We start from the raw sequence: 22,131 nt of genomic DNA on the forward strand, positions 1-22,131 counted from the left end.
CATTATCTGAGTACATGCACTTGTTATGATGAACTCTATTTCCCCTGCTGGGTGTCTTGATGCATTAATTTAGTCGTGTTTCTGCAAAACTAAACCTGACAGGTTTCTAATATTTGGACATGTTGGGAGTTAAATAAACATCTGAATGATTCTGGCATGATCACGCTTGCTGTCACATTGTGTTTTTCTAAGCAAATCGACTTTGTGTGACGAGTCCAAACAATTATCGGATGTTTTTTTATCATGGATCGGTGGAGCTGCTGAAGAAAGTAGGATGACAAATTGGGTTCACTGCTCCTTCGGTGATCGCTGCTGGCGCTGTAAGAGCCATTTGTCTTAGTGATGCTAGAATTGTGTTGGTCTCATCGCGGACGGGGGGGGGGGGCAGCAGCCTCGTACATGGCTGAGTGATTGGTCGGGGTAAACAGTCAAACAATTAGTCACATGTGCCCTGTGACACCCGTTAACCCTCGGATCTCTGCCCTAATGAGAGCGCTGTAATAAAACGCGTCTCGCTGACAGAGGAAAGGTGTGCTTATTAAAGTGGAGAAATGAACAGAGGCTTTGGTGATTAACAGGAGCATCAAGGCCCGTAATGATTCACTTGAATCAACAAATCACTGCAGTTTGGTCCACTGAAGCAGATACATTATTGTAGATAATTACAGCGTGCTGACATTTAAAGCCCTGTTTTTCTTAACACTATTGACAGCTGCAGCAGAGAAATAAACAACACTTGGCGCACGCTGCAATGACCTCTTTGGAAAGAAAAGGGAAGGGATGCGTTGAACAGATTATACACACTTTCCGTTCGGTTCTTCTATAAATGTTCCTCATCATTAATTCCTTCATATACCTGTGCATGTGTGAAAGGCCGCATAAGAGCTGCTGGGCTCTCGGGGGAAATGCCCACAGAGGCTCTGCGTTTAAGCGGTGAGCTAATTAAAGCGGTACAGCAGATGGTGCGGACTGGCTCCGGACATAATGAGACGGTGAGTGGCGAGACGCACCGGACATGGCAAGACAGCTGTGAGGCGTTTGTGCGGTGAGCAGACTTCAGGCATCTCCCAGGAGGCAGGCTTCACTCCAGCCAGGAGAGAGGAGTCACAACATCATGAAACTTTCTTTTTCAGCACTTTCTGATGAGGTTTTTCTCCACAGTCAAAAAAAAAAAAGAAAAAGATCATTTAGCAGACAAAAGAAACAGATACATATTTGACCCCCCTCTGCCTAAACGGACAAAAAAACAAAACATTGAACAGATGCTAAAAAGATGTGTGTGTGTGCTTACATCTGATTTAAGTGAGAAATGCCCATGTGGTTGCAAAACACTTTAGTTGGCCCTCCTGAAAAAAAAAAATTAGATTCTTCCTGGATTCAAAAATTGTAGTGTATCTCTAGTCCAGACCATAGACTGTAATAATAATGGACGGGACAAGCTCTCCGGTGTAGTGAAGCTTTTATTTGTAGAGCCCCCCCTGCTGACTGGCTGCAGTATAGGTCATAAACCCCGCCTCCTCAATGATAACAGATGGGATGTGGGTCAAACTGTAAAGTTAAAATACTCGTCACATATTTTTTTTCCAAACATAAACTCTGCTGTGATCATTAGTTATTATCACCCTACATTGTGTTCAAGTGCTCATTTTTCTGTGAAGTTTGTTTTAAATAAGTAATTTGAGGTTGAAAAACAGGATTTTACGTCATATTTGACGATGATTGACAGCCGCCGATCTTGCGTAGCTCTCTTTGTGAATAACAAAGTTACGTAGTGAAGGAAAGCCGAGACGACACTGAACATTTCCACTCCGTGTTTGTCTCTGTTGGACTGACAGAATGAGTTGTTCTGCTGTAAACACATCTAACCAACCTGTGGGATTTAAGGATATCTGCGTTAACTTGGTAAGTTGAAATGTTTGTTTAATGTGCTGTTCGGGGGTAATGTCGTTAGCTAGCTAGCTAACACTGAAGTAGGCTAACGGAGCTAACGTTATGGTGTCAGTAATATGTTACTGATAGCTGGCTGTGACGGACATTATTTATCTTTTTATTTCAGTAAAGAATCATGCTTCATGATACTATAACTTAACTGTGCTCGAGATTCATATTAATGAACGATCAGATCTGTAGTAAAGTTCAGCATATAGTTGCTGCATCACCGACAATAACTTTACTTTACAGTCTGTTACAGTAAAATAGAATATGTCCTGATGGTCTACATTATATAACTTTACTTTACAGTCTGTTAAAGTAAAATAGAATATGTGCTGATGGTCTACATTATATAACTTTACTTTACAGTCTGTTACAGTAAAATAGAATATGTCCTGATGGTCTACATTATATAACTTTACTTTACAGTCTGTTACAGTAAAATAGAATATGTGCTGATGGTCTACATTATATAACTTTACTTTACAGTCTGTTACAGTAAAATAGAATATGTCCTGATGGTCTACATTATATAACTTTACTTTACAGTCTGTTACAGTAAAATAGAATATGTCCTGATGGTCTACATTATTAATAACATTAACAGTTGTTCAGTCTGCTCAGTGTGCACAGACTGTAAGAATAACAGGCTCGACTTTCTTCTGCTCCTCGTGATGCTGCTGCGGGGCTGAAATTTAACATTAATATTTGGAAGAGGCAGAATATTTCTAAAGTTATTATCTGGTTCAATAATGTCTCTAACTGTTCAAAGAAAAGAAACAGAATGGACATGTTAACATCAGCAGCCGACGGTGAAATGAACCAAATATGATTTGTATAAGGACTCAAAACGGGCAGATCATATTCTACTAAGACTTCAACAGGTTGACTTTAGTGTTATTTTACTTTAGTTAATATCTAAGTCTTCAACAGGTTGACTTTAGTGTTAATTTACTTTAGTTTATATTTAAGACTTCAGCACACTACCAGGATTCAATTCAATAGTTTACAGTTGATTTGTTGTGACTTTAGTTCAGAATTTGTTCAGAAATACTCTTCTTGCTTTGCTCCATGATTATGTGATTCATATGTTATATAATAACTTTTCTTTTATTAACACTATTTCTGTTCAACAAGATTCATTTCTATTTAAAATGCTCTTTTGGTTATTTCATTATCATATTTGTCTGTTATAACTTTTTAGTTTTAGACTTACATTTTAACCTCTCAAATAACAAAGCAGTCTCAAATCTTTTTGAGGAATTATACCTAAAAAAAAAAAGAATTCTACTTTGCATACAGTACATCCTCTGATAAATACAGTTAAGTACTTTGATTGCATTTCTGTGGTGTTCCTGTAGGTGACCATGATGCAGCCAGACTGAAGCAGCAGATTGTGAAGGTGGACACCATCATCTTGTGTTTGCAGTGCTGATTCTGAAGAGAACGCCTTCACATAGGACTCAAAGGTAAAATGATCTCTCATATGATTGGACCGTGTTATTGTAACCGCTATCAGCAAGTAATTTTAGTAACAATTTATAATCTTTCTTAAAATGTAAGGAAGACTAGCAGAAGATTTTAACAGCCTCTATGGTTCTGCAAGAAGTTCATGTTTAAATTGTTCTTCTTTCTGTCTTCAAGGAAATCAATGCCCAAAGGAAACAGCAGTCCAGACTCTGATTCCAGCTCCGGTGAGGTTCTGCACACAAATTGGCTGTCTGATTCGTTTAATGGGTAATTACCACACAACACCAAATCAGTACATTGAATTGACTTTTTTTTTAGCCAAATACTGAAGCTACTTCTGCATATTTCTCATGAAGCACAAGAATCCAACTGACTGCAGTTTCTGCTCACACTGCTGAAATCATGTGTCACGGTTTAAGTTTCACAGTTGTACTGTGAGTATCTGTAAATTAAGAAATCAACAGGAGACACTGTGGTGCAGTGTGTGGTAAAATCATTACATTCATGTACGAATGAACACAATTCTTTTCTGCAGGCTTGTTCTCTCGTTCCTTATCTGCAGTTGCAGTATCCTGTTTTACTACTTTAACTTCATCCTCACACCTCATTATATTGGACCGCCTGCACTCTGCGCTTTTGTGAATAAGAATGGTCAAAAGACATTTTACACGCCCCCTTTCTGTGACGCGCTGAGAGCCTTAAAGGCTTTATATTTTTGATCCAGTAGATGTCGCCCTTGAGCACCAGCATGAAATCAAAACAAACGGCTGTTTGGCCACACCTCCTCCATAATGAAGCCTCCCTCTCTACTCCAGCAACACACCTCCGAGTCCAACCCCCCTCAACTCGTGTTCGCACGAAGGAGTCAAGCTCCAGCGGTGGATAACATTTCCCTTGTAAAAGCTTTCTTACGGAAAAATGTCAAGTGACAAGGTAAGTAAGACGTTGTTAGTAATGTCATTGTTAAAGCGTTATTTTTTATATCCCAAAGATATGCACCTGTGTTAGGTGCTATTTTTTGTATTCTACTCCAGAGTAGGCGATGTAAGTAAGTAAGTAATTTTTAGCTTACAGTTTGCACTGCTACTGCTAGTTAGCCATCTTTTACCATTAGAATAATTTTGGTGATTGTAAAATGTTAGAAAACAGCAATGAATAAGTGTTTTCACTTGAATCCCTCTGAATGTTTGCCATTTCTTTACAGTCGGATGTCGGTATGGCTGCTGAAGCAGGCTGCAGCGACTGGCTACCGTCGACGAGAACTTCAGGGAGGAGTTATTATATATTTTGTTTTTCCTCTTAAATAGTTCTCCTGTCTTTAATAGGAAAACAGAAAACATGATCAGCTACTTTTTTTAAAAACAAACTTCAGAACCTGAAATTTTGCAGAACCTGAGGACAGATCTGATTTCAGGTCTGAAGCATAAACATCACAGTAAAATTCATTATACTTTACATTTAACTCCATGATTGTTTTTCTTTATTACAGAAGATGCTCTCAGATTCAGATCCATCAGCAACCACTGACAACATGGAGGACTCGTCCCCTGAGCGTTTCCTGTCCTCTCTCGATGGAGTTCTTCTCTTCAGTTTTTAACTCTTGAAATCAGCAGCACAACATGCCAGACTGTTTGACAAGTCTGTGATTGAATAAATGAAAATGGAATCTCATGCGTATCTTGCTATGCTTATTGGCTTTAAATGTTTAATATTAAATAAGTTTGAAGGCCATTTATCTCAGACGAGCCCGGCTGTGACAAGCTGAGCTCGTCTGTTAGCTTTGCTGTTGTCTTAGCTGTTGTTGGTCAAGAATAAATGAATGTCAGTTCAAGGCCTTTTCAAATGTGAGCTATAAACTTAACTGCTAAATGATTTTACTGTGAGAGTTGTATAGGTTTTTTTTGGTTTGTTTGAAAAGCCACAGTTCATGAGATTTTTGGGTTTGACAAAACGTTGTAGTACTCCAGTTAATCAGAGACAGTCATATCAGATTTTTAAAAAGTTTATTTAAACATTTTATGAACTAAACAACCCATGGCTTCATTAACCATGTGGAAAATAAGTAAGGGAGACCATCAGGTCAAACTGCTGGGACATAGGAGAAAGTATTAAAAGTAATTTAACAAAGAAATCCCAAGAAAAATCTAATAAAGTATAGAGATCCTGGATGATTGTTTGACTGTTAAAATATGATGGAAAAGCAAATCCAACACAACCCTCCAGCATCTGGCCTTTCAAACACATGGCAACATCATGGAAAGAAAAATAGCACCATTGAATATTGACCAGGATCTCTGTGTTTTATCTGAGGATGACTGTGGTAGCCTTCTCACTGTTCACTGTCCACCTTCTTCAGACGTCGATCAGCTCCTCTGGGTGATGGCAGAGAGAACTCTTCATCTGGGAGAGCTGCTGGTGTAAAGTCATTTCTACCACAGTGGATGAGCAGGGCATCTGGCACAGGTGAAAAAAGGAGGAGGTTCCTTCAAACTATGTGACCCCAGCCTGACCTCTGTAACAGGTGTGCAGATGAAGGTTGAAATGAGTCATTTTTAGGTTCTGTTGATTGTAAAATGGAAAAGAAAACATCACCTTTCTATTTAACATTTAGCTGGTGTATGACTCAGTGTGATTTTTATTTTTAGAAGACTGTATTGTTAACAATAGCTTGTTTTGACAATACTCTTATGAAACTTCAAAACAATCACAGGATATAAACTTTTAACAGATGATTTTAACTTACGATTGGCCTCTGTGGAAGATATCAGACCAGCTGCTTTTATCTCTTCTTTGCCTAAATGAAAATAGAAAAAACAATTGATTTACTGTTCATTTAAATATATTAGAAAAGCAGACATGAATCACATTGCAGACTATCACTTTCTAACAAAATACAACATATCTTACCACCTGTAGCCTACGGTCTGTGGTGCTAACCTAGCTTAAATATAGAACGATTTAGGCAAAAACAGAGGACCCAGCAGCCCACATATTTTCAATAATGATCAAAATAGCTTTTTTTTTTTTTTAAAACACAGCGTTTAAATATTAGACTTTGAATACGGCGGTTGGTTGTACTTGCACATTTCTTCATAAGACTCGTAGACCGGCAGAACGCTCTCTAATCTCAAACCGGCGCACAGTGTTAAAACATTTGGACATTCTGTCATGGACCGAGCAGTCAAGGCAAACACAGAAACACAAGTTGAAAGTTCAAAACTCAGGCCTCTTTATTAAAAAAATGTGTTTAATAAAAGCATAAAACAGTTAATCGGGTAGGTTAATCAAAGTAAAGGAATTCTTAAAATAGTTAAAAAAAAAACACAACTCTACTGGTATATAATGTTAACTGAACAGGATATGAACTCAACTAAAAGAACAAATACAGATCTTGTTCTGTTGAGTTTAATGGCAGTGGGCATCCATATGTGTTGCATGACCGCCACCGTCTGGATTGTCTTAGTTCCATTCGTGCAAATATATACAGTGTCCACCCACAGTGATCCATTTCCCTATTAGGTCCCTCTCTATGTGCCAGGCCTTCATTAAGTGTTATATACCTATAGAACAAAATGAGAACTGAGACGGGTATTTAAACCAGCTGACCAAACCAAAAGTAGCACACAGGGGAGGACTACACATAGAATAACTAAAAGTTAACACCAAGTATCCCCCCCATGCTGTCAGAGCACTTGGTGTGGTCCTCTTTTTGAAAGTCAGGCTCCACCCTCGGCCTCATCTTTTGTCCAAACCAGGAAGTAGAGCACATCAGTCAGGTCAAAAGCAAAGAGAAAATAATTAATCAAGACAACAAACAATGATGACATAAATTCATTGAGTGAACTTAGATTAAAAGTTATTATAAACAAATCACACATACCAGAGGAGTTCTCCAACAGATTATGAACCAGACTTTGAAAAGCGAATGTCTCTGAATTAGAAACAAAAGCAAACCAGAGCATCAGTGAGAAGATTAACATTTTCTTTTAAGGTGTTTTTAAAGCCTGTTTCCGCTGCCGGCAGGTTGCAGGTCAGATAACCACGTAAATGATTTACAGATCAAAAGAGCCACAAAATGAAGGTTACTTATTAGGAGCTTTAATTGTCTCACATCAGGCATCTATATGAAAACTGTAAGCTGAGAGTTTCAGGGAAAGTCACAATGTGTTAGCTTGTTTTAAGGGTGAATTTTCACATCTGACAAGGCTTTACTTAATCATAGTTTCACTTCTAAGACTCATACTTGAGACAGAGGAAGCCCATGTGTAACTTCAAACAGAATCTGGCTGTGCATGTCTCATACTGATGCCAGGAATTATGTACTTTATATCTTACTCTTTTATATCTGTAAATTGTAAATAAAGATTAGACCGCCTCACGTTCCTTAAAGCATCGAGAGATGTGCAAAAATTAGTGTTTCTCAGTCTTATATGACAGTGTTTCTGAGACGTGGAGCTGCTGGGGGTTGAGTATCTAGAGAGGCCAATATTCAAAATCTAAATATCACCAAATATATGCCAATACAGATCCATAAACAGGGTTAGAAGAAGTCTGCCTGCCATAACCGGAGGAGGCAGAAGAACAAAAATAATGAAATAGAGTAGAGATACGTTTGTAAAGAGAGACTAGAGAGGTAGAAGGATATTACTCATGGCAGTTTCTGTGCAGAGTTTTCTGAATATCATTATATTCTGGAGATAATTAGGGTGCTGGTGGCCTAGTGGTTAGAGGGGGCGGCCTGGGTTCGAATCCAAGCTGTGTCTCCTTTCCTGCAAGTCAATCCCCACTCTCTCTCTCTCTACCAGAACTGTGTTTATGTTATTATGCGCGCACAGTGTTGCAAAAAAAAAGAATACATTTGAATGATCAATAATTAACCTTTGCATAAAGAGCCCGTTTTGAAAATATGAACAGTCGATGGTTCAAACAGTTTTGGTAAAATGTGATCGCCTGCACTGCCTGGAAACTTTTGACAGCTTTTTAAGGACGGACTTGTTTACTTCCTCCAAACGTGTGTTTTCAGAACAACATCTACTGGAAACTTAATGCCAACAGGCTGTTTTTCTCCTTCCTCTTCCATCCTCCATCATTTGAAGTTGGCAGGTGTTATTTTTTGGTAAACACCAAAATCCTCAACACCTGTTGCCAGAAGCGTCTCCTATCTGCCAAAACCAACCCTGCTCTAACCGACACACTGCCCCCCCCCCCCGCCAGGATAACACATTCAAACACACTGCGAGATAAACAACAGTGACTTCACCAAAGTGTTTTTCTTTTCCTGGATGGAAGAGAACACAAAGTTCAAGTAATTCCTAGAGGTGCAGAAACACTTCAGTTGTAGCTCACTGAGTAAAAAGATGTTCCACTCTCCCATTGTGCCTCGAGTCAGGAAAAGGTCGAGAGCGGCAGAAGTGTGCATCCCCGGGCGTGAGGAGGTGAAGTTTGAGGATGTCAGACTGTTCCTGGTGGAGAGGAAAATGGGCCGCAGCAGGAGAAGCTTTCTGACACAGCTGGCCAGGTCGAAGGGCTTTATCGTGGAAGACGTCCTCAGGTTGGAAAAAAAGAAAAAGCTTATCTTTTTGTTGATCTCTGATGCAGCGGGTTTAAAAGCTTCTCTGAATGTGGAGCAAAGAGGACATGAATACAGAGCAGGGGGGTTGTTTGACCTTGGCATAGGCCTTCAAGACTTTAAATGTTACTTGGAAAATTGAAGGTCACACAACACCTGGTTGGCCTGATTGAATTGTTTGTTCAGTGTAACCAACTCGGCAACAATCATCACTGTCAGGCGTTCTGAATTTGAGCCTGGTCCCAGTTCTTTTAATGTAATCAGAAATCAGAACTTGACCGGGAGCCAGCTCTTTTATTTGTTTTAGCAGCTTTACATGGCCTTGTTCTACTGCTCCAACCCCCTCTCCTTAACCCGACCTCTCAGGTCATCAGACCGGCTGCTCCTGGCTGTTCCTCGGTCGAGGCTAAAGGGAAAGGGCGCCTTGAATCTCTGGAATAGTCCACCTCTTAGCATTATGTGTTCCCCTTCTTTAGGCATTTTTATAACCAGATTGAAGACACACTTTTCTCACCATGCATTTCATTGTCCTTTCACCCCCTTGTTTTTAAACAAAATGGATTTGATTTGAACAGATTTTTTTATGCATCAAATCTAAAAACTGGTTGTTGAAAAGATACAAAGAATTCTGAAAATCAAATTACAATACCTTGTCTTGTTTTGGTTTTAATCTGAAGGAAAATAGAGAAGAGTTGAGATGCCTTAAGATACCTTGTTTTGTCTTATTTCTGGTCAAAATATCTCATTACACTTTTTATAAGCCACGTTCGAGTCCAGTTGAAATCTTATTTCAACTTCTAAAAAGCTAAAAAAAATTGTAATAAATTAAAATATGTGCAAATGCAGCGAGCACCAATTTCTAGTAGAGAGAACATCTAATTTCCAGACAATTCACATGTAACATTTTGCCATTTTAACTTACAGCTAGACATTTTAGATTTATTAAAATGTCTTACTTTCAGAACTTTACTTTTTACTGTTCTATTGTTGTTGATGTAGTTTCTAACAGTTTTCACATCTGTTATTGATATTCATCCGTGTACCCGGACCCTCAGACCTGACCCAGCAGTCATACAGGTCCAGGGTTCATTATGGTCCTATGTGTCCTGCTTTATTTATACGGTTAAGTCGAGTTACAGTTTTGCTCAATGAGCTCATTTATCTGGACTGGTGTCCTCGTCATGCACCGGGGGAGGATCCATTTATTGATTGAAGTTTGTCAGACTGTGCTACAGTAGATGGCTCATATGCCCCCTTTCAGCTGGTTACTATCGGACCTTCTTCTGGTTACGACACATACCAGACAGTCGACTGTTTGTTAGTCAAACAGTGAAAACATGGACAGCTTTACAGCTCTGTACACTTTATAGGTTCTCGCTTTAGCACTCGCCATGTTGACATTTTCCTTTTTTTCTTTTTGGCTTTCTTTCATGCATCTATGCTCTTCGACTTCTGGGTCCAAGCCCGCTACTGGAACTGTGGAGCATGTGCAGAACACCTCGGTCAGTTTGAGGCGTATACATGAAAGAGAAAGTAGATTACAGACTGCATTATGTTGCTGTGTTAGTCCAAATTTGACTTATTTTGATCTCAGTCGGACTTTCATGTTTAGATTGCATTCTTAGATCCATAACAGAAAAAACCCCATATTTTTTTGTATGTATAGGCACCGACAGTGATAGGTGATTTTGCTTTGAAATTGGGGTTAAAAGTAAGTATGAATAGCTGAGTAGCAAAAGACTGACTTTCTCTAATAATGAGTTAAAACCTTTAGAGAATCTGGATATAGACATCCGGCTCTTTAATTGGTAAAAAAAAAAAAGGTCAGGACATTATTGAAGAGATCAGCTCTCTGGTGAGATATTCAGTGTGACTTTGTATCATTCCCTTAAAAAACATGTTCCTTTCAGAAGAAGTTAAAATCCAATCAGCTAATTATAAGGCCTCTATTGTCTCATGAATACTTCATTAAAAAGGTTAGGGCATCCATCGTGTCTCTGCTACACCTTAGTGGATTTCCCTCCTGAGTTATAGCTCGCAGCTTCGACATAAACACGTTAAGTAAGAATAAGAAAAGGAGCTAACCCCGCTACATGGAGTCGGCAGTGACAAAACTAAAAACACTTACAGAAAAGGTAACAGAGCAAACACAAACTTTTTAATGAGTTTGGCCCAAGTTTGTTAAGTCTTACTTAAGGAACGACTTTCCTCACCAGGATGAATCATCTATTGTGCTGTAATTACGGAAGCAACATGCCTTCTTCCCTTTTTCTCTGCCTCTAATTGAAAGTATCTTTTAAATCCCAAACTGTGCACACAGCAGAGGCCCTCAGCCTGACACCCACAGAGCTTCAGAGCCGCTCTCCTTTGAGGCTACTGATCCTGTAAACGCAACCTCCTCGTTTTAAAGTCTGCTTTGTTGTAAGGGCAGGGCAGCTCCAAGTCAGACAATAGTGAGCAAGTGTGTGTGTGTGTGTGTGAGAGCATGTGCATGTGTATGTGTGTCCCTGCTTCTATATTTGCAAGAATCAGTTTCACCTTTAGAAATGTACAGCAAGGGAGGTTTTTCTACAACTTAACTTCCCTTAATGATGAACAGGGCTTAATGTCAGCATCGTATTTAGGTCAGTAAAGGTAGAGCTTGAGCTGAGAGAAATCTTCACAAGTGTGCGTGTGTGTGTGTGTGTGTGTGTGTGTGTGTGTGAGAGTGTGTGTGTGTGTGTGTGTGTGTGTGTGTTTAAATGCACATGCACACCAGCCGTGCACACCAGCTTGGCCATGGCAGCATTCCCAGAAACACAGCTTGAGCGCTCCTACAGTTACACCCTGCTTGATACAATTGTTTGAAACCAACGACAGGAAGTAGAGCGTGCACGCCTCAAACCGACATTAATTCTGCAAGCCAACAAAACTTATCAGCTGCAGCTTGATAACAGACACCTCCCAGTCCTTCACAACCTATAGGCACACTGCCTGGAGCCTGTGGTCAGACACACTGTGTGCTTTCCTCCGTGCAGAGAGAAATGTCTCTCACACACTCACACACTCCGACACATGACATATCACTCTCCATGCGTCCTTACTTCCAGTCTGATGCTCTCGAACATGGATCCACATATCGACATGTTTGTCCTGGCTGATTGATGAGCTGCAATGCATGCTCGTTCAAGTAAAAGTCAGATATTTGACGGGCATTCTCCCCTACCTGACCTCGTGCTGCAGCGCTTTGGGGACTAAGGGGCCGTTTATGAATTACTGTTTGAAGGGAAACTTCACCCACCAGTCTGAGCCGTACTCAACCCACTGCATCAATTAGAACAATGCTTCAAACCAGTGGCTTGACAAAAGGAGCAACCTCTGTTGACGACCACGTGGAGGTGCAAAAAACTGCAGTTCCTCGAGTGTCCACATGAGGATGGCTGCAAAAATCAAGGAATCCACATCAGGTCCCATATTAAAATCTCCATTTTACAGCAGAAGCAAACATGGTAACACTTTATTTTGATAGTCCGTCTGTTGACACTCAACAAGCTATCAGTAGATATTCAACATAATCAATCTGTCAACAAATGCTTAGTTACTAATGTCTACTAATAGTCTGTTGATAGTCATCTTTATATATGTTGACAATCAACAGATAGTCAACTACAAATTAGTAGCTTATCCATTGATAGTCAATTAATGTAATCTGTAGTTGAGTATCAACAGTCAGTCATTTGATGAGTGATACTGTTGACTTTCAACTGACAGATTGATTCAGAGTAGTTGAGTGTCAACTTACAAGAAGTTGACAATCTACAGATAGTTAGTTGAAAGTCTAATCAATAACCTGTTTAAAAGAATAAGAGAGTCGGAAGACAATCTTTTGTAAAATGTTGTAACAACTTAAAATGCACCTTATAGTCTACTGGCACTTAGTTGAATGTTTATAACTTGTCTGTTGACAAGTCTTGTTGAATATCAACTGACATACTGTTGACATGCAACTGACTATCTACTGATAGCTTGTTTAGTGTCAACAGACGGACTATCAAAATAAAGTGTTACCGCAAACATTTGTGCAGCATTGTTCAGGAAATGAAATTGTTTCAGTAGCTAGAGTATTTTTAATAACTCAAAAGACTTATACATGAATTTCTTAATAAGGGGTGTGGTCATGTTAACTGACAGGAAGGCACATTGTATGCATAGTGGCTAACTCCACCTCCTGTCTCTTACTAGATCAGCCAAAAGTTAGTTGAAAGAAGCATTTCCGACATTTCGACCACCATTGTTTGGCTTCAAGATGCCTCTTCAGAAACCAGTGGCTAATGTTACAGAGGCTTCATCATGCTGAATCGTGTCAGTGTTCATTTTCTGAGAAGTTCTGTGTAAATTGTTGATTTGATGCTTGATTTGATTTGAATGCATCCGTCAGGACTGATTGTGTCCACCTGTGCTGCTACTGCTGGTGAAGCAATTAGCCAATCAGAGGACAGCATCTGCCAACACATGCTTTAAAAACGACACGAGCCATTACTCTGGGCGCAGCTCTGTTCATTTTAAGCTCATCATCTGTGCCTGTTGTTGTCTTTGTCTATGTTTAGTACTCGTTTTATGTTGAACTGGGTCAGGCATTAGTTTAGTTCTCACACACACACACACACACACACACACACACACACAATCACATTAGCTTTTGTCTGTGTTTAGAAACACTAGCCTAGCTAGTGCTGGGTAGTGCTGTTCATATGTTGTCCGATTTGGTTAGTGTAGTAAGTTTTATTTTCATTTCTATACAACTTAGACTTGGTATGTTAAACCTAATTTAGAGCTCTTCTATTTTATTATGTTTTTGATTTGAGCAGCACTGGTTGGCCATTTCAGTTTGCCTCACTTTTTGTTATGTACCACAACTTTGCTTCTTTTGTGATAAATACCTTATAATATTAATGTTGCTTCCCTTTCTCCCCACGAGCTGGGTCTTAACAACTTATTTTTCTAACAGAAGGTGGAGACCATCTTTAGATAGTCAATACTTGCAATACAGACACATCTGTCACAGGGCACCTGCGGGGCAATCTTGCTTTACCACAGTACGGGGAGTGAGGCTGCCCCAAGTTGGCAAAACGCCTTTTTTTGGGTAGTTTTGGTGCTTAAAAATATTCAAACTTTAAACATTATAAAACACTTCAAACCAGACGCTTACGTAATGAACCAGAACTACATGTTTAGGTTTAATGAAAGATGAAAGAAGGGCTTACATGTCGATCCTGACTGTTGTTTTACACAGCGGACACAAACAGAAGTCAAAACAAAAAATGATTTCTGAAAGATGAAAACCATCACGGTTATCTGATATACAGACTCATGCACACCACTTCATCATGTTGTTTATCTGGGATGTGACATCTTGGTTGATTAGGCGTGGAAGCAGCTCCTCTCCAGTGGGTTCAATAATAATCTAAAGTAATTTGATTAAGATATTAATTTATGATGATTAATTTACTACACTTACCATGTATGTCTCAGTGACGACGTCTCCTGAGAGGAACTGTCGGAGCAAGCAGATGAAACCTAGCCATGCTGTAACAATCTGCTCTGGACATCCTCCATGTTTTGATCAGCCCGTTGGCTTTCAAGCAGCAGGAAGAGGAGAGAAGCTGCTGACATGAACGAGGGCACAGAGACGACTCGAGAGAGTTCTCCTTATCAAAGCCTATTGACTTTATCCTGTCCTTGTGTCTGGGCTCTGTCCCACTGATTCTGGGAAGAACAAGCTGGTGCCGCTCATTTGCATGTCAATCTGCCGTTTTACATTCTGTGCAGCTATGCATAAAATAGAGAACCCACATTCAGGGCCTGGATTACATCTCTGCAAACATGGCATGAGCAGAAAGCGTTTTGTGATGTTTTGGGGAAATAAACCCTGAGAGCCAAATTTCTATCACTGCGGTTCGACAACAGTTTAGTGCATCTGAATTTAAGCTTGTGGAGATAATAGCTGTGTCCTTGGGTACCTCGAATGTGTCTTGGAAGGATTTTATTTTAAGCATGGACCCTCGGTGGCCGGACTGGTTTGCCAAGCAGATTAGTTTCGCCCGTGATTTGGCCAATTAGGCTTCAGCCTGAGCTCTGCCGGGACATCTCTTAAGGAGTCTTTCCACCGGTTTACCCACGCCAGGAGAGTGGAAGAGGAGGAGTGTGCTGAGGGTAATTAGGCACGGCTGGGCGCCCTGATTGGGTACGGTAGTTAGAGTCTGTGGCAGGAAGGGGGGGGAGGAGGCCTTGATAAAATGTCTGCTCAGAGAGTCTCGGCGGAGCAGTATAGAGGCACTGGTTCAGTTCTCAGACAGTGGAGGGAGGTGCTGAGGGTCTGTGTTGATTGTTGTTCAACCAGTGTTGATCTCCAAACAGCTCGAGGAAGACCACGGTACTGAGAGCTGAGCTGCATTTCAATAGATTCTCTTGAACCTCTCCAGAGGCTGAGGCCGTGACAGAGAAGTCATTTCTGCTCAATGAAGCTTTGAAGAAAATCGTTCAATCAAACCAGTCCAAGTGTAATGGGAGCTACACTAATTCATAAACAGGTCATCTTGCTAAAATCACACTCGGTTTGCAGACAAATAAATCATTTTGTGACACTAAACTAAAAGTTTGATTCACATTAAATGCTCACATTCTGAACGCCATCCATCTGGTCAATAAAATGTTGTCCTTGTTTATCTAGTGCACTAGGTGGTGCTGTAGCGAGCAACAAGGGTCCTAAAACTGTCCCAGAACAGTGGTCCTGAAACTGCCGCCTCTCTGCAGGCACATGCTATCCCTCTAGGCTGAGACGGTTTTTGTTTCCGCCAATGAAGTAGTGAAGGTAAATCTTTCAATCAGACAAGTCCAAGTCTACTGGGAGCTAACATGCTGTCAAAGCTTTAGTCTGTTTATTCCATTTAGGGAATTATAATTGGTTAATTGGCAAGTGAATAATGAACATACTGAGAAGTCAGTTTTGTTTAGTTGAAATATAGATTTGTCTTTGCTGTAGTTGCTTATTTACGCCACCAGAGGGAGTATCCCCCAAATAAACCAGCTAGCTAAAGTGTAAATTATGTAACAAGATGGCAGCCCTACAGGTGGTATTTTCTATTATCATTGGCTATTGTGGTTGAGCGAAATATGACTAGTTCTTAATGTTATTGTCATATTTATCTTTTCAGAGAATATATACATTTTTCTAATTGAGCTGTAGTTAAATTTTGAGTAATTTGAAATTAAAACAGTATTTCTGTTTTGGAAGCCCATCCATCATGATTATCATATTGGAAATGCTGACCTTTTCAAACTTTAGGTCAAGATAACAACAGGCATAGAGTTGGAGTTGAGGCAGAGTGTTGTCAAATAGTGCTACATGTGCTACCATGCAGCTCTGTTAAGTACAGGGAGAATATTGATCGGACTTTTCTCCCATCGAGAAATGGTTCCTCTAAAATCTTGAATAAAGATTTCTTAAAAGTGTATCAAAACAAAAGTCATGTTTCCTTAAAGTGCAAATGCATCGAGTGGTAGTGTTTTCAAAGTGATTTTGCTTGCAGGCTAGCTAGTTAGGTAGCAAACACGGATCTAATCAACAACCTTGTTAAGATGCAGTGAATGTAATTTATATTCACACAACACAAACACAACACAAACACAAAGATATTACAACACGTGTATTAACAGTAGAAGAAGCAGTATTATTTGGAATGTGGGATGTGTTGGGAAGTGTCTTGGAAAGTGGGAAAGAGGGCGATGCAGGAAGAAGGAGACGGATAGAGACAGTGCAGAGCAACAACAAAAACTGATATTAATTTTGTTTAATGAAGACGGAGAACAGCCTGCTGAACTAAACTCTCCTGTCTCTGCTTCTCCTGTGACACATAATTCATCTGCTTACATGTATGAGGCGGTTAACATTAGCTTAACGAGGAAGGCTTTAAACTTGGAAGTTCATCTGTGTTGTGTTCATAGACTTCTTTCTGAATAGATGAAGAAAGAAGTCAATGTCCATCGAGATCTCCCAAGTAGACAACCTGCATATTTTAAGTTGGTATAGATTTTGGCATTTTATAGAGAGGTGCATTAAATATTCTGATGAAACGATTTAAAGTGAGAGGGTCTTGGTACCAGAATTTCTATTAATAGATTCCCTATGTGTTTGAAGCCAGATCATGCTCTCTCCTCTCCTTGAGTTCTGTACGGATGGAATAAGATCTTAAACTGAATGGTGAACCCTCTGACAGCTCTTTTCTTCTCCTTCGACAGTGATGTGGTCACACATGTGGTGTCAGAGGACATTCACACTTCATCCCTGTGGACGTGGCTGAAGGAGTGTGACCTGAAAAATCTAACCCACATGCTGGTGCTGGACATCAGCTGGTTCACTGACAGCATGAGAGAGGGGAGACCTGTGGCCGTGGAGACCAAACATCTGATTCAGGTTGGTGAGAAATAGATGGAGAGAGAGTGAGCACTATAGGACATAAACAGACGGCATTTCATTCTGGATGTTGCAACAAAATAAATGCACAAGCAGTGTCACCGAAATACTGCAGTAATGTGTGAGTCGTGAACGAGTTAGCTGTAAGAGATGTCTCCTTTAAAGCTCCTTCCAAAATAATGTTTGAGTAAATCTTGGCACCCATGGTGGACAAAGTGATGCACCCTTTGAATCTTTGTGTAGTCAATGTTAACAGGTGGATTCTGCATCGTCACCTTGTATGCCTCCTACCTTCATGACAATAACCACTCTGTATAGTTTTTGCATGTGTTCAGTCAGTGAACCTTTCTGACATGCAAACTGGAAATCAATAATCACATAATTAATCAGACTTGTAGTCTTGTAATTAAAGGGCCAATCAGATGAGATGTGTAGTGAGTGAAATGATAAAGTGCCCTTACTATATGATCAGACATTAAGGAAACATGCTATGTTGAAGTGCTGGCTTCTCTAACAACAATGCAGCAGCCAGTATGTCCTCCTTCTAACTTTAGATTCTTCTCCTGAATGCTCTGGATTTGTTTGGACCAGAGAAGGTAGGCGCTTTTAGGGCACCCCACACGGCCATTTTGGACGCCCCTCGGTTTGCCTGATATGAGAGCAGTTATCAGGTCAAACCAACAGGTGTTGCAGCGATGGAAGCGGTCAAGAGAAGTGGTTCAGATAGAAGTGATTGTACCCGACCTAAAAAGCCTCTGCATGTTTCTAATAAGCTCCACGAGCAGAAACGTGCTCAAACTAGGATCAATATTGGAGATGCTTTTGAAAAATGGAGAGAGGTTAGAACACAGAAAGGTTTACAGACCGATGCAGAGCTGGATAAACACTGAAGCTTCAGTGTCCACCACATGGTGACCTGCGTGCACACTGACTCTAGGGAGGAGGGGTCGGGGGGAGACAGCTCTCTACAATGTTTTGTAATGCAGTACCCATTTTAAACACTAGGAGTCAGAGTCACATATTGCTCCTTTAAACATCTTTTTTACCAGTTGAGTTTTGACTTTTATAAATATATACATTTTACTTTTTTTGAAACAGAGTGTAATAAAAGTTCCTGGGACTGAAGATTGGTAGTCCTTGTACTCTTCTGACTGATGTAGTAAAATTGACTCATAGACTTATAATGAAGAAAAGGGTTTAAGTCTGCGCAGGGACAAAGAAGAAGATCCAACACGTACATACAGCAGGAGTGAGGAATAATCGAAGGTGACATATGAGTGAATTTGACTGAATCATAAAATCCCACAGTTGTACTAAGTAAGAGTCAGCTCCTATTGCTGAGCTGAACCCACTGATATGACGCACTGAAAAGAGTCAGTATTACCATCACCATGGTGAAAACATTCTTCTGGCTTCTTAGTGCCCTTCTCTCCTCTTTTACCTTCATATCTATAATGTCACCTGCTGTCAGGGAGCTCTTAAAAAGAGGACACATCAAACTACCCTCCGCCTCCGCTCATATTTCCACACTTCACCTCGCTGATAGCAACAGAATCGTCTCTCATATTGCGTGGGAGTGTCAAATGAACCCATCAGCTGGACGCCAGGGCTCAGAGCGACCCACTACACACACACACACACACACACACACACACACACACACACACACACACACACACACACACACAAGACACACATTTTCCCTTGTGGATGCCACTATGAGGACTTGGCAGTATGTGGATCCAAAATAAAGAAATATGGTGTTCCTCCCACAGTGGAGATGGAAAAACACTCAACTAGCGGCGCTCCATCGATGTTTCCTGCTAACAGCCTGTGACAGCACAAAAAGTCACGCTGACTTTTATCTCCCGCCCCCCAAAAAATGTTTCTTCTTCCTCTACCATGGCCATGTGAGCGTGGCACAGGAGTGGCGTGCTTCTAGTCGGCTGCATCATTAAAAGACGGGGCTAATGATGCCACGCTGACATTTATTGACCCATCTCCCCAGGTAACCGCAGGCCCACTTCTCTTCTTGTTTTCGTGCTGCCATTCCTCTCTGAAGGAAAGAGGTAACACGCGGTGGCATTTATGTGCCCGCCGCTTCCAGTAGATTGTTTTTATGAGTCATAAATCCATTTAAAGAGCTACCATGTAGGGATAAAATATTCCCCAAACAGGATACTTCTTGGGCACATTTGCTCGCGGCTCCTCTTGATAGTCTTGAAATTCAATGTGTTTTACCTTCATAAATATTCTGCAGCGAGTCAGGGAGGAATCTGAAGCTGAAGCTATTGAAATTTAGTGTTTGTGTTTACAATGTGCCACCACTTCCTGGCGTGCAGAGAGGCTGTATAGCCTGTTTAAACAGAGAGATGTTTGAATAGTCTGCATGAAAGGAACAAAAAAAAAAATGTTTGCATCTGGTGAATCTGTGGACATGTGTCCGCCCTCACTCCTCTGCTGGGGGACAGGAGGGTCTGGTGTCTGAAGGGGATGTTAGTGTGCAGGTGCGTGGGTGCAGGGGCAAGCGGCCGCCTGAGCAGGTGGGACCAATGTGAAATTTGACCTGTTCAGCAGCCCGGGAGGATTTCATCAACTCACCTGGGTGCATATCTCCATCTGTGTGACAGACATCAACATGGAGGCAGGAACAGGCCTGGAGTGTATAGAGGAGAAGGGCAAGAGTGGGCGAGGTCCTCAGCTCTATTCAAACCTTTATTGCAGCAGATGGTGGTTGTAGAGCTGATGCTGCAGCGTGTTTACTCCCAACATAAACCTAGAAGATATGGCAAAAGATATGACCAAGACCTAGATTACGGTCATATTTTTAAATATTTATCAATATCTATAAGAGGACTCTGCTCCTGTAGGTTGTAGCCCTTTAACAAAAACCAGAGGGTTCAGTGGTAAAACTTCTGAATACTCTTGTACCCCACACGGGATGCTGAACGATACAATCAGTTAAAACACTGTGAAGCTGTTGCATGTAATCATGACATCATCTTTAGAGTTTGGGTGCTTTTCGAACTCACACATTTTCCACAAAGGTCTTCTCCTCTTCAAGACAAAAGGACCCAATTATTGAAAAACTGTAAATAAAAAACAACTAAAGCTGTTTCGCAAGAAGTTTGGGTTATCAGTTGACATCATAGATTAGAAAAAAAATCTGTTTTTGAAACCACTGTTTTAGTAGTAAGTACTGATCTGGCCAAAATGCATCATGCGAACAAATGTGAGATCAGCACTATGCCAAAATTATAAACCTAAATTACATACCCTAAATATACAGCATGCATCAGACCAGTCTCCCTTGTTTACTGTTTCCTACAATGCAAAGCTCCAGGACAGAGATAGAAATGACGGCCATTAAACAGGGGAAATGATCACAATCAGACCAAACCACACAAAGACACCAACAATTATCTTTTTTGATTCTCAAAATCATTAAAAATCTAAATGAATCTTGTCATCTTTTTTATGGAGAGAAAGTGATGCTACACTGTAGCAGCATTTGAAGTCAGCTGGGCTGTTGGTTACGTCCTCATTCCATAAGTGGAAACCAGCTTAGCCTGGCATACTTCAAAATAACCCCCAACTGGCAGCCATACAACATACTACTGCTGAACACAGTATGTAGAATGAAGTTCATGCTGCATATATGCGTTTGATAGCCATTGTCTGACATTGAAAATGGCATCAGTCAACCTAGGAACAGGAAAGAGGCGGAGCTTCTGCCTTCAGTTTCACAGCTACAGCGTGTCTGCCTGTCAGTCAGACCAGCCATCCCCAGTTTTGCATAACTCAGCCATATAACTTTGCCCTTCTGCATTGTCTTCATATTTCAACCACAGAGTTGTAGCCTTTGTTGAATAAAGGAGGGGCTGCTGGCTGCCGCTAACACTAACATTAACATGTACTTTCAACTTGTTTTTTTAAATCTGTGACTTTTAGTGTCCTCCTCTCCTTTAAAACAAAAGCACACGGGAAAAAACCCCCAATAAAAATTCAATTTGAAATGCTCTTTGATAGTCGTAAAATTTCATGTATGGGGGCTGCAAGCTGAGCAGCTTTTAACATCCCTATAACAGACATCGAGTTATCATTTCTTGTCAGTTGTTTCCTCCTCTTTAAGAATGACAGGAGTTTACTTTCACCTTTGTGTTTTGTTTCTCTTCATGAAAGCCATCTTCTTTTTTCAATGGCACCAAAAATAATGCTTAATAGTGGGTGTGTATCCAACCTGTGTATCATATATACGCTATAAAACTGCACACAAGCTTTATTTTGGGTATACTTTCAGGTTTTAAATCAATCAACATTGAGTTAAATGTGCTGGGTTTATCCTGGGAAAATTATATCCCCTATTGAGATAGCTTCACCTCCCTGCTCGACATTAACCTAGTTATATGTAAGCCGTTAAATAAAGGTGGGGGGAACTCTGGAGAGAAGGCCAGGAGGGGATATATACCGCCTCTGAGATCAGTCTGAGAGCTTCCAGGGTTACAGTCTGTGTAATATTGGAGCCCAGATGGGGAAAACAGAACTCTGCACGCTGCTGCACAGACGTTTTCTCCATGGACCCACAATCCCAGATTGGATTAAACAAACTGAGGCTGAGGTGGAAAAGCGAAGGAGAAGCCCCTGTTGTATTCAGACGGAGCGCAGTGAGGGACTTTTTAAGACAGTTTTACTTGTGATTGGCAGAGAA

At 40.6% G+C, this 22,131-nt stretch overlaps 1 protein-coding gene and 1 long non-coding RNA gene across 2 annotated transcripts in view; both read left to right on the forward strand.

Moving 5' to 3' along the window:
* The first annotated feature begins 1,488 nt into the window (after positions 1 to 1,488).
* LOC136180381 (uncharacterized) lies at positions 1,489 to 5,013 on the forward strand. Its single transcript, XR_010667063.1, has 4 exons — positions 1,489 to 1,902; positions 3,294 to 3,401; positions 3,577 to 3,669; positions 4,892 to 5,013. It is a non-coding gene; the product is annotated as an uncharacterized lncRNA (long non-coding RNA).
* A 3,639-nt stretch (positions 5,014 to 8,652) lies between these two features.
* dntt (deoxynucleotidyltransferase, terminal) overlaps positions 8,653 to 22,131 on the forward strand; it is a 97,238-nt gene continuing 83,759 nt past the window's right edge. The window contains exons 1-2 of the mRNA XM_020651988.2: positions 8,653 to 8,953; positions 17,249 to 17,423. Of these exons, the coding sequence (XP_020507644.2) occupies positions 8,760 to 8,953; positions 17,249 to 17,423 (369 nt within the window). The 5' untranslated portion in view covers positions 8,653 to 8,759. The remainder of the gene's footprint in view (positions 8,954 to 17,248; positions 17,424 to 22,131) is intronic.

The sequence above is a fragment of the Labrus bergylta genome, chromosome 10, assembly GCF_963930695.1.
Source record: "Labrus bergylta chromosome 10, fLabBer1.1, whole genome shotgun sequence".
NCBI classification, from domain to species: Eukaryota; Metazoa; Chordata; class Actinopteri; order Labriformes; family Labridae; genus Labrus; species Labrus bergylta.